General features: G+C 40.0%; 1 protein-coding gene across 1 annotated transcript in view; it reads right to left on the reverse strand.

The window, feature by feature from the left end:
* The window catches only part of MTCL3 (MTCL family member 3), a 44,866-nt gene that overhangs the window by 12,834 nt on the left and 19,825 nt on the right, over positions 1-12,207 (reverse strand). Inside the window, exons 4-5 of the mRNA XM_075046913.1 lie at positions 2,112-2,183; positions 299-1,474 (exon numbers count right to left, since the gene is read on the reverse strand). Coding sequence (XP_074903014.1) covers positions 299-1,474; positions 2,112-2,183 — 1,248 coding nt within the window. The remainder of the gene's footprint in view (positions 1-298; positions 1,475-2,111; positions 2,184-12,207) is intronic.

Below are 12,207 nucleotides of genomic sequence, written 5' to 3' on the forward strand. Positions count from 1 at the left end.
GATGAAGGCACAACTCTGGCAAATGCGGTTGCGAAGCCAGAAAGGAGCACAAACTTCCACCTCCTAGAGCATAATTGTTTTAAATTCCAGGAGACCAGACTTATTCACTGTTTAAAAACAGCCCCATTGATAGAACAAGGTTTCATATGGCCAAATGAGGATTTAAAATAATTTAAGAAATGGAGATTTTTGTCCACTGTCTAGAATAAAGAATTTTCATGTGCCATACATCGAATTTAAGGCTTAATTCACTTGGCAGAGCCTTATTACCTGTAGGCCGTAATAAGTAAAAGTCTACCTGACTCACTGACAAAGGTTCATCTGCACTTCGATCATCCGAAGACTTTGGAACTTCGAGTCTGTCGATGAAAGCCTGGAGCTCTTTCCTGAAGGCCTTCATCTGTGCATTGATCCGGTAAAGAAGCTCATGCTCGCGTATTCTGCTGCCATCGTCTTCCTCATCCATCAGTCCAAAGAGGTCCCCATTAGCTACATAAATTCTCGCCTCTGTTATGATGGTGCTGGTGTCAGAAATTAAGCGATCTATTGTCTTGCCCAGCCGCTCAGCTTCAGAGCGAATGTCCTTCATCTGCTGTCTGTCAGTGAAGTTCTTCTGCCACCCAGATGGTGTCGGATAAAAAGACCTCGTGGGTGTCAGGCACCGAATGTTGCGTACCTCTTCGGAGTCGCTTTCCCCACCAATGGGGCCTTCCCTTTTGCGGTGAGGGGGGCGGGAATCATCATCGCTCTCTTTTTTTCCTGCATCACTTTCCGCATCACTGTCTCTGGGACTGCCACGAATCCCAAGATGAGAGGCCAAGTCATAGCGTTGCATGTTGGACATTAAGACTCTGTTCTCATACTGGAGTTGCATGACTTTGCCGCTCAGCTCATTGATCTGCATTCGTGCAGCTTTTAGCTCCTCCTGTAACGCTTCTGTCTTGGCATTATCATGGTGCCTAGAGCTCTCATGGGCCCCAGACTTGTACTTGTATTTGTTCAGCTCAGCTGTTATGCGCTTGTTTTGTTCTTCCAAATCAGCTAAATTTCTCCTCAGCAATTCTGTTTCATCTTCTACTAGCTGCAAATGCTGTCGTAATTCTGACAGGGATTCACTCTGCTCTCCCAGGAGCGGGTTAGCAGTCCCTGAGAAATCATCTCCTCTTAAATCATCAAGTTCTGCTTTCAGTCCTCTATTTTCTACTTCTAGTTCCACTATTTTCCTCCCAAGAATGTTAGCTTCCTCCTCCACCAGTCTCAATCGAAGCTTGAGTTCAGCTTCTCTTGTGGTAGGTGGCCCACCTGCTTCGCCTTTTGGCAAGGGACTGTCCAAATCCCCATAAAATGATCTATATTTTTGCAGCTCGTGTTCAAATCTGTCTTTCTCTTTATCAATCTTAGCCATTTTCTTCCTCATCAAGGCTGCTTCTTCTTTGACAAACTGTAGCTGGCATTTCAGATCTTCATTGTCCTCCTTAGAAAAAAGAAAAAGTAGTATTTGAAGAAACCTGATGTAAAACAGGAGACCTCCAGTGGATGGCCTTCAATTACAAGATTAACAATCACAGGTACACAGCTTTAGATACTAAGAGATTTTCCCGCAATCATTTTTTCACTGACCAATAAATGAGAGGGAAATAAATACTTAAATTTAAAAGAGGGGAACAGACTATTTTACTTGCAACTAATGTTTACACAGTCCCCAGAAAATACATTGTGGGGGTGGGGGTGGCTTGTAAAAAATCCTTATATTTTCTAGGTTTGCAACACTGTAATAGACTTTACAGTGTTCAAAAATCCTGAAATCAGTACACAAAGGGCCTATAATCTTGTTACACTGGTGCTCCCATTTACTTATTTTGCCAAAAATATAGAGTACATGAAAGCTGGTGGGTTCTGTTGCAACACCAGCAGTTTGTTTAGGTGGTCCTTGACATAGTGTTGTCTGACTGCAGATCCGGGGTAAGAGCTCTCCATTGCACAGAATACAGGAAAACAAAGAACAAAGCAAACAAGCAAGCAAAGTGCAAATCTACAAGTCATGTACATCATTTCCACAGTGTCCCTGAAGCCTCCACATGAGAATCCAGGCTACAGTTATTACAACATACCTCTGTCGGTGTCTGCTGTGACTTTTTTTCTGATTTTGGTAGGTCTTTGCTCCCTCTTCTTTTCAGTGATTGCTGCAACAACAACAAAATGAGATGTGCTGAATATTTCACTAAAAAGGTATATAATTCATATTTCATTCATTTTAAAAGATAGCAAGTCAAATGCAACTATAAAGGAATTAATTTCTTGTGATCCTTCAAATACCAAATATAGAGGGGAGACACAGCTGCCCCAAAATGACACAGCAATGTCATACAAGTAAAGTATTGGTTTAATCAGTCTGTTACCTTTTTTATTCAACACATTTTAAGACTAGTGCATAATGAATGTTTAGCACATGACAAGAGAGGTAAGAAAGCAGGTGTCCCAAGTGGTAACTTACAGATGGAAAGCTGAGGCAAGCAACCGCGCTTGCCCATTGGATATCAACCCTATTAGGGCCAAGGCACTTAAAGATGCGTCTAGCCAGACATGCAGCCTTAGCCTTTGTGGTAGGTGAGCTACATAAAACAGTGTCACTGAGGTCCCGTCAGCTGACTTGAGTGTACATCTACAAGCGCACCTTTCTCTGTGTCCCACCCATGGACTTCAAGCTTGCGGTGTATCGCAGTCACACCTCTGTAGGTGTGCACTGTAGACAAAACTCTGTGCAGACAAACTCACACATATATCTGGTCGCTAGGTTTGTTCCGTTTTCAGAACATGTTCAAGTAAACACAATTTAAAGCTGCTTGGACTCCAAAGTCCTAAGGCGAAACAAAGCATATTAGCTTAAGAACAGCACCACACAAACACATGTACACACCACCACATGAATAAGCTGCTTTGGTGTCTTCTCATCTGCTATGTAGCCAAAGTGAGTAGAAAAGAAACTCCTGCTTTTAGAGCAGGATGCACTGGCACTGAAGCCTACTAGCATATCCAGCAAAAATCTTGTAATTGCTGACAGTAGAAAGTTTGTTAGTGGGCAAGCGGTAGCAGTGGAAAACAACTGCAACCACCCCACCGTCAACACTCAATAGAGAGCATCAAGAAAACAGCAGGAGAAAGGAAAGCGAGTGGGAGAGTATGTTAATACATAACATCCCACTTGCAGCTGTTACCAGTTTTTATGTTCCCCTGGTAAAATGTAGGCCCTGAGGCCAGGCAGTGATACAACCAACACCGTCTCCCTCTGAGATTATTCTCTAGTAGAAGGATCCTTTGTGCTGCAGAGAAACATGCATTTCCCTGCACCAGCCAGGGGAGAATCCAGCTAAAAGCCATCCAGTTCCATACGGTGGGAATTAAATTACGTTCATAATCCTCAAGGAACAGAGTACAGTGGGCAAGTATGCTGTACATAACAATCCTGTGCACTATTCACCTGCTGGTACCAATTGTTCTCTTTCTTCTGCAGATCATCCCCGTAGCAAATACTAAGCTCATGACCTGCTCACTCCAAAGGAAAAATCAATGCCATAGAAATGACTCACATATAAATCTGAGCAACCACAAGAGATGATTTCTCATGATGCTTTTTGCTCAAATTTACTATAGAGTTATGCAAGAATTAAGAAAAATGACCTCACATTCAGAATCAGAACTAAAATTCACAGATGGGTCCACCAAGAACCAAAGTTAAAATTTTTATGTCTCTTGCAGAAACATTGAATGCTCTCAATAAACAAAACAATAAAACCAATCAAAGATCATCAGCTATGATAGCCATATATCTGGATAGCTGTGAATCATGGGCTTCTAAAGGAAAAGACACAGAAAATAGTTAAATAACTCACTTTTCCTTTAAATATAAAGCCAACAAATTGGGATCCAGTCTACAAACAAAATGCTTCTTCTCCAGGGTCACCCACCAGTTACAGTATTGCAGAAATGGTATATGCATGTGGAGGGGTTTTTGTTGTTTTTCTTTTTGAATTGGCAAATTTATAAAGCGATAAACTTTCAGAGGAGAAGCTTCCTCCTCTATATTACCACTAATTACACCACTATGTATTATCACTTTGAAAAAACCCTTTTCAAATCAGTTAGCACTGCAAACTTCTTGCTCCAGATTCTTGCCAATACCACCCACTGATAAAATAACTAAGGGATAGTTAAACTATATTTCTGCTTGATTACCCAAATGCCTTCTATTCATCCTGCCGAGCTCAGCATCTCTCCAGGTGTAATGAGGTTCTGAAATGCTGACCTGCAACTTCTTGTGTACCCTACAACTTTTCAGAAGATGAGATATATGAAAAAGTTTCCCAAGACAAAATAAAACAACACCTAAAGATAAACTACAGAGAGCAAAGGTATTTTCCTAGTTTTGACATAAATTAAAAAATCTGTTTTTTTCCTTTCTTTCTGTATCTTTTGTGTTCCTTTTGGTAGTCAGGATAGCAATATTTTAATTAAGACAATAGCTGTGTCTATGTAATGAATAGCCACTACTTTCTATTCTGCTCTACTTGAATTACAACAAACAGTCCTCAGAGCTTGTAATAGTCACCAATGAAATGGTGTTTAGCAACAAAATTTTGTAGCAGAAAGCAATGAAGAACATGCACAATTCAATTAGCAGGATGATTTGGGTAAGTGAATTAGGCCCAGCTGGAATTGGTATGATCTCTTTTCTTGTGAAAACCACCATGAGAATTTCTGATCACTAGAGGTCAAGATCTCACTTGCACATCTCAGCTGACAGATGACATCTGCAGAATCACAGTGTCCCATAACATCATGTTAGGGCACTGAGGCAATACTCATACTGATCAAAGAATGCCACATATCAAGCAGTATATCCTGCTATAAATAATAAATTTCTGAGAGCTTTTTCAGAGGTACATTTCACAACTTACAGTGGCTACTCTTTCTATCATTTCTCTCAAGCCTTGTACTAGTCCACTCTTCCAATCCAATTTTCAACATTAAACAATTTATTGCTGCTAATGGAAGAAATTCATCAAAACAAAACAGAAAAAGGAAAAAAAAAGTTCAAATAAACATATGGCAAAAAGAAAAATAGCAACCCAGACTTCTGCAAGTGAATCTTCATATTATCCCTGCAACTGGACACTATTAAAACTGTCTGCGTGTTGCTTGTTTTGACATACTAACAAATGTTAGACAGGGTGAGTGAATGATTCAGCCACCTTCATGTACAAAACCTGTGTGTTCAAAAATTTTTGTGTTAGATCTCCTTTTAATATAATTCACCACTTGTTGATCCTTTTCCCATGTCAGAGTACCACAAAGCATACTGTAGTGCCACTAAAAGCCACCTCTGCTGTTTTCTCAACTGTAGCAAAAAAATCTGCCCCTCATATTCTAGAATTGGTTTTAAGAGCTTGTTGTGAAGGATAATTTGAGGGCTCAGATAATTCTTATGCCATATAATTTTAAAAATCATATTCAGTTCACTCTAATGATTATGAGTTAAAAAAGGCAAAGATAAAGTAAGTGCAAAAGTAGTCTTATGTCTCTATCTGATCAGTAATGCTTAGCAGACAGCATTATGGTTTTAATACCCTTGAACAAAGGTACCCATCTGCAGGAGAAAAGAATAAGCAAAAAATGCATATAATACTGTCTCTACAGTGGGGAGTTTGCTAAACTGCTCAACTACTAATGAACTATTTCAACAGCACTGGGGATAAGACGACCAGCAACTGAGGCATGTATTATTATTTTGTATAATCTCTTACCTCTGAAAGACTAGGAGGTAAAACTGGGTTTGACTGACTATTCGAGCATTCACTGTAGCCAGCACACGTGGGGCTGCACGCGTGTTCTGGCAATGCTGGGAAGTTTCCACAGCCTAGATAAGACCACAGATAACGTTCATATTATGTGCACACCAGATCACAGGCAACAGCCAATTCTGTTGTGATGATCAATTCTCTAGTGACTTTCACTGGAGTTTATTCAATGTCTTGCTGGACATGCTAAGCACTTCTCAAGACCAGATGGTATAATCTTTCTCTTGCCAGCCCTAAACTGAAAGCCAAATGTGCAGTCCTAACATCACCTGTGATGCTCAGTGCTTCTCAGGTGTAAAAAGACCTGAAATCTACTCTGAGAGTAACACAATGCAGAAATAATAGCATCACACTCCACTGAGTACGAAAGCTGTAAATGAACTCAAATTCTCACTACCTGATCCTAAGCCACAGTAAATCTCTCAGCAATTAATAAAGAAGCCCTAAGCAAAACATACCAAGATTTTTCAAGATGCTTACGTTTGATTATTTCAAGCCTGATCTGGGGATATATGATCTAAAAAATGATGTAGGCAACCACAGGAGCAATTCCTGACACAAAGGGATTTATGGGTGCACAGAGCCCCCACAAAAGCCTTTATCCCTCCTTACAGAGCAGGCTAAGGCAAAGGGTGTGCTGCTGCTTGAATCTCCACAGCTACAACCAAACCTTCTCCTCTGCGCACAACTGTACTGTACACAGTTACAGTTAGCTGCCTCCCAACTGCTGTGACAGGTCTGCAGAGCTTTCAAAAATCAGAGCAAACCGAACACCATCTTTACAGTCTTGAAATGTTGCTGAGTATTGGAACAACTTTTGGGCTGCACAAACCTGCCTCTGTCTGTCACAGAGTGACTATGACCAGGGAAATAGAAATTTGCCCCAAGACTCTCTCTGCATTTTCCCTTCAGTCAATACAGTTGGGTAGCTCATGGAGCTGGATCAAAACAGAAGCAAGACAGATTTTTTTGTTTACTGCCTCCAAATTTAATTCAATGTATTAGAATATGTAGTAAAAACTAAATGGACACTATCTGTGTTGACAAATTGAAAATGCATATTCTCCTAAAAAAAAAACCAAAACACAAACAACTTTGTGTTTAAAATGTCTCCCTTATTCTGCAACTCTACCAGTGCAATTTTCCAGCAACAAATTCAAGACACTGCCTTTGTCTGTCATCGGCATAAGTACATAGAATGATACAACCCTTTACTCCTTCCACCCTCCTTGAAGGGCAGGAGGAGTCCTGCATATTTCAGTACTCTACTTGTTTGCAAAATTAAGGCAGGAAAGAAAAAGCAGGGGATCAGTGAAATGCGAAGAAGCACAGCACCCTGTCCATAAAGCAAACACTAAGCATATCCCTACTAGCTCTAGCAATGCTCTCTTCATATTAAAACTGGCATATTTGAAAACACTGATGAGGAATGATAGAAAGTGAAAGCAATCTTTTCTACTTCACCATGGAGAGAAAAATAGTTCTTATGTAGTCTTTTGAAAGTCTTCATACTGCAGAAGAGAAAAGAGGAGCTGCCCTCCAGTATTTGTATTATTTCATTTGCATTTATTTAGGAGTTATTTCAGTTATCATTTTCAGATCCTTTGCCATTATTCATTTGCCAATTAAATGAGAAAAAAAAAAGGGGGGAGAGAAAAGATACACAACATTTGCACTTTACCCAGAGAAACCTTTGCATTTTGAACCAAAACCACATTGCTAGAGCAAATAATAGCAACTCTGTGATAGAACCAGGTAAAAGCATTCTTTGCAGTGCATAAAATGAAGCAGCACATTTATGCTTCCATTACATTTGCTTCCTTCTTTTTCTTATTTGAAAAAAAGTCCTGAGCAGTAGAAGATGAAAGGTGTCTTTCAAAGCTCTCCGTATGACCTGGTCAAATAGCCAGCCAAACTCTGATACTTTGCTTTCTGTGATTGCACACTCCCTCACCCACCAGGATGCTATAAAACAGTGGAAGCAACTTCTCTGAAGAGGAAGAGGTCTCCTGCCATTTGAACCTTTCAAAAGATGGAAGACCTAGATGTGCTTAGTCCCCCAGCACTATCCAACTAGGCCTCATTATGGATGCAGAGATCACAGTCAGCTTACACTCAGCTTCCTAATCCTGAAATACAAAAGCAAATCTCAGAACACTATGCATCCTTTGGAGGGAAAGCGCTGGAATAAGGTTTTTTATTGCAAAGTGATGCTAGTTAAACCTATTTCCTAGGACTTCCTAAGTTGCTGTTTATTTGTCAGCTCAGCTATTTGTCTTTTTTGGGAGGAGAGAGTCAGGTTTTTTTGTCAGGGTTTGCACAATGCCTAATATAATGCACTGTCCCAGTCTTTATCTGGGAGTGCCAGTATGACAGACAGCGTGTCAACATAGTTCAAAACACCACCACATAACAATAGCAAAAATCACAGTCACATTGGATACGGCAATTATGAATTAAATACATACGAGATTTTGCCAGATCTAAAGAGTTTTCTTTCTCACACCTATTATCACACGTGGAGTTTTTCAGTCTTCTTAGAAGAATGTCTCAGAAGAGATTCCAAAGAAATTTTCATGAGAATGGGAAAGTGCAAGCAACCAGATTAGGTTCATTGCCTTGGTTACAAAAATGCAAATATATAAACCAAAGTGTAGTTACCATATCCCAACAAAAAAGGTTAGTCTGAAAATGAATAGTAATGAGAAGGAAAATAAGAATGATTCTGCACACAATGTGCACCTCTATACCACTTGCTGGAAATGTATACAGAAGCCAGTTCTGCAAAGTTGTGGGCTGATCACACGTGCACATTTGCGTTCAAACTCATTTCATGCTGAAGAGTTGTATTAAATACACAGACAGCTCTTACAGTCCCTCACCTGGATTCACAGGGCAGGATAGCATCAAGAACATGCACATCTGTGTAGGTTTGTAGGCACACAGCAGAGAAAGGGGCTTTGCAGCTCGCCCTACCAGACTGTGCACCTCAGACACCACCTCCAGTTACAGGAATACCTCACCAAAAAAAAAAAAATTAAAAAAAAAAAAAAAATCAGATTTTAGAGTTCCTTTGAGAGGATGCAAAAATTTAAGATGAATTCAGGTAGGAAAAATTCTGAAATCTGCACTTGGTCTAGAAGTCTGAGCAGTGAGCAGAAGATGTTCTGTTAACAGGGGCAAGAATTCCATCTCTCACATGTCAGCAATCACAACTCTGACTATAAGGTGTGGTCTTCTGTTACTCTTTGTCTCTTCTTTTGTCTGTGTTTACTTGGGAAAGTTCTATTGTAAATTTAGCTGTTTGTAAATTGGCTGAAAAATATTTTCCATAATACAACATATGGAGAAGTTTCAAAGATGTTTGGGAACTTAGGTTATTGAAAACAGAGTATCAGACTCTGCAGTGCTCTGAAGTTATGCCAGTGTGATCCTGCCACAAATTAAATCTAAGTTTTAATCTAAGTTTTGTTGAGCAGTTCATGTAAAGAAGGTGCTCTGGAAAAAATAAACCATGGAGGCTAGAAGCTAAAATGGAAGGAAGACATTTTAGCAGTTTGGACATCCCCACAACTACCTTTCTCACTCTGGTACCAGTCTGCTCGCCCATAAGCCTGCACCCAGTGCTTTTCCTGGTATTTCAACCATGCAAAAACGGAGATGAGGGGAAGTAGAACATTGCAGCGCCAGCTGGAGCAGTGTCCAGTGGCTTCACTGACTACAAAAGGCTCAGAAGACCTGTGACTGATACCCATGCCTCATCCTCCTAAATGATGACTCTTCCCCCTAAATGAAACTTGCTCAGGTTCTTAAGGGAAATGCTTATTCCCAGCACAGGAAGGGGCTGCGGCTCTTAGGCTGACTTAAAACCTTCATGAAGAGCTTGACTTGAGACTGTTATTTAAAGGTTCCCTTTACTAGAAATGTGAAAAATCTCATTGTGAAATGGAGTTTGACAGTCTTCAGCTCATTATAAATATTTGATCACTGGGATGCATTTTTAACTAGCTATCATGAACAAACATCTGACTCTTCAGCATTTATCATAAATGTCACTGAACCAGCAAATCACCTGCAAATTAATGCCACAGCAGTCCTAATGGGGTTACACAAGAATCAGTTCTTGGTCCTACACTAATTAACATTTTTTGCCACTGCCTGGAAAAAGCATAATATAATATTGGGTAAAGACTGCACATAGAGTAAAGGTTGGAGAAATGTTAAATACTGAAAAGGATGGTCACTGATACAAACCTTGGTGCGATCAAATAATATCTGTTTTAATATAACTAAATATGAAGACACACATGTAAGAACAAGGAGTGAAACCTATTCTAAGACAATAGAAAAACAGCCTAGAGAATAGAGAAGATCTCTTGAAAAGCCACATCTCTGAAAAAGACTACAGGCATAATCAGCTGAAATAATGTCCAAGTGTAATTTTGTGACCAAAAGGCTTCATTTAGTCCGAGGATGTAGATGTCAAAAACAAGATTCACTGTGCAATAACTAGAAAGGGATGTGCCTCACCAGAGTCAAACCACCCTCAGACAAGTAGTGCCCATCTTTCTCCTTCGAGGGAGGCCAAATTCCTAACTTAGGTTAAATGCTTAATTTTTAAATGACTAAATTATATCAATCCTAAGCATGCAGATTTAAAAAAAAACAAAACCAAAAAAAACCAAAAAAACAACACAAAAGGATTGATGTTGGATTCTTGAATTTAGCATGGTAGTAAGAACATACATTTCCTGGCTGGTAACCAGCTTTCAGCAAATTCAGATGAGAAGGGACGTGCAAATTTTTAACTGTTCCTGGGACAGTTCAGGAATAGTTGTGGAAGACTGTTCTCAGCTGTCATTTTTTAACACAGACCAGCACCCTTTTCTGAAAAGTAGGCATCAGTTTAAATAAAATAGCTGGGAGTATTTTATGACCCATGTTATGCAGGAGGCCAGACTGGTTGATCATATTGTACAGTTCTGGCCTCACAATTTCTGAACGCATGAAACCTGACCAAAGTTTGGGAACTCAGCAACAGTACTCCCAGAAGCACACCACAAGGCAAATGAACATTTGAGTGTATCTATGTGTACCACCAAGGCAATGCTCCAGTTCAAAACTCCTTCTGGGGCACTGTTACTGGTGCTTCTAATTAATCATGTAATCAAAGATCTAAACTGCTAGCATCTGTGAAAATTAAAATAATTCAGCCAAGCCTGTAATATAAAACACTCTTGATAATTGGGCCAGTTGGATGTCATCATCAGTCATGCTTTACAGTGATGTAGAAGCCTCTCATTACACACAACACTGATGGAAACAGATGCATGGCAAATACCTTCTAAGTGCAAGTACTCATCTGTGACCTAAGCAAAGAGCTTGGTTATTATCCTAACCTGGATTCATTGCTGAGATAACCAAAGTCAATTAACACAACCATACAACTAGGATCAGACAAAGCATAATAGAATTGATACCCAAAGGTCTCATTTTACACATCTCAATATATGCTGTTGTTAAAAAAAAAAAAAATAAAAAATAAAAAAAAATCACATAATATGTCAAAACATGTCAGCAGAAACAAACAGTTCAGAAAAGCACACCTGCACTTCTAAAAGGTTAAGCCACTGTCCTTTACTTCAAATTAAGTAATGCAGTGCTTGGAACTCTTAACTATGGAGCGTTATCAAAACCTGAATCTGCCTAAATGCCAGGGGGTTGCCTTTCTTGATATTATGAACACTGCTGTAAGTGAAAAATAAACCTCCAGGTTGTAGTGAACAAACATCAAAAGCCTGGTGTTCTTGTTCCTGGCTAGTATTGATTCCACGTAATTCAGAAGAGCAGCTGGGCTGATCCCAGAGCCCCGCGCACCCTATAGCTGGGTGTTCTCCTTGTCAAGTGACTCATCTCTATTTAACATGCAGTGACATACACCATAGAATATGGCTATAAATGTGTGCAAATGAGAGGGTCTAAAAAAGAATGTGGCTCAAAACATGCCATTCTGCTCTCCCGGAGCATAGTACTTACAGAGCAGGTCAGAGGTAGAGCACAAGTAGCACACTGGTAGTGAAGAATCAGCTGGCTGCTTTGCACAATCACATACAGTCTCTACTCCTGTGGCACGGCCACAGAAGCCATTTGTTAGGCAGTATTCCTCACCACTGTACCGTGTATAATACTCTCTTTGTTGTTCTTCGTACATCACTCCCCTTATTGCGTGTAAGGTATCCACCTGATGGAAGGTTTATTACATCGCGCACAGACACACACGCGTACAGCTGTATTGCACAGAACACAACTAGTTGCGCAAAACACCGTGCGTAGCAGTGCAGCAGGAAAAATG

This window comes from Buteo buteo, chromosome 15 (assembly GCF_964188355.1).
Source record: "Buteo buteo chromosome 15, bButBut1.hap1.1, whole genome shotgun sequence".
NCBI classification, from domain to species: Eukaryota; Metazoa; Chordata; class Aves; order Accipitriformes; family Accipitridae; genus Buteo; species Buteo buteo.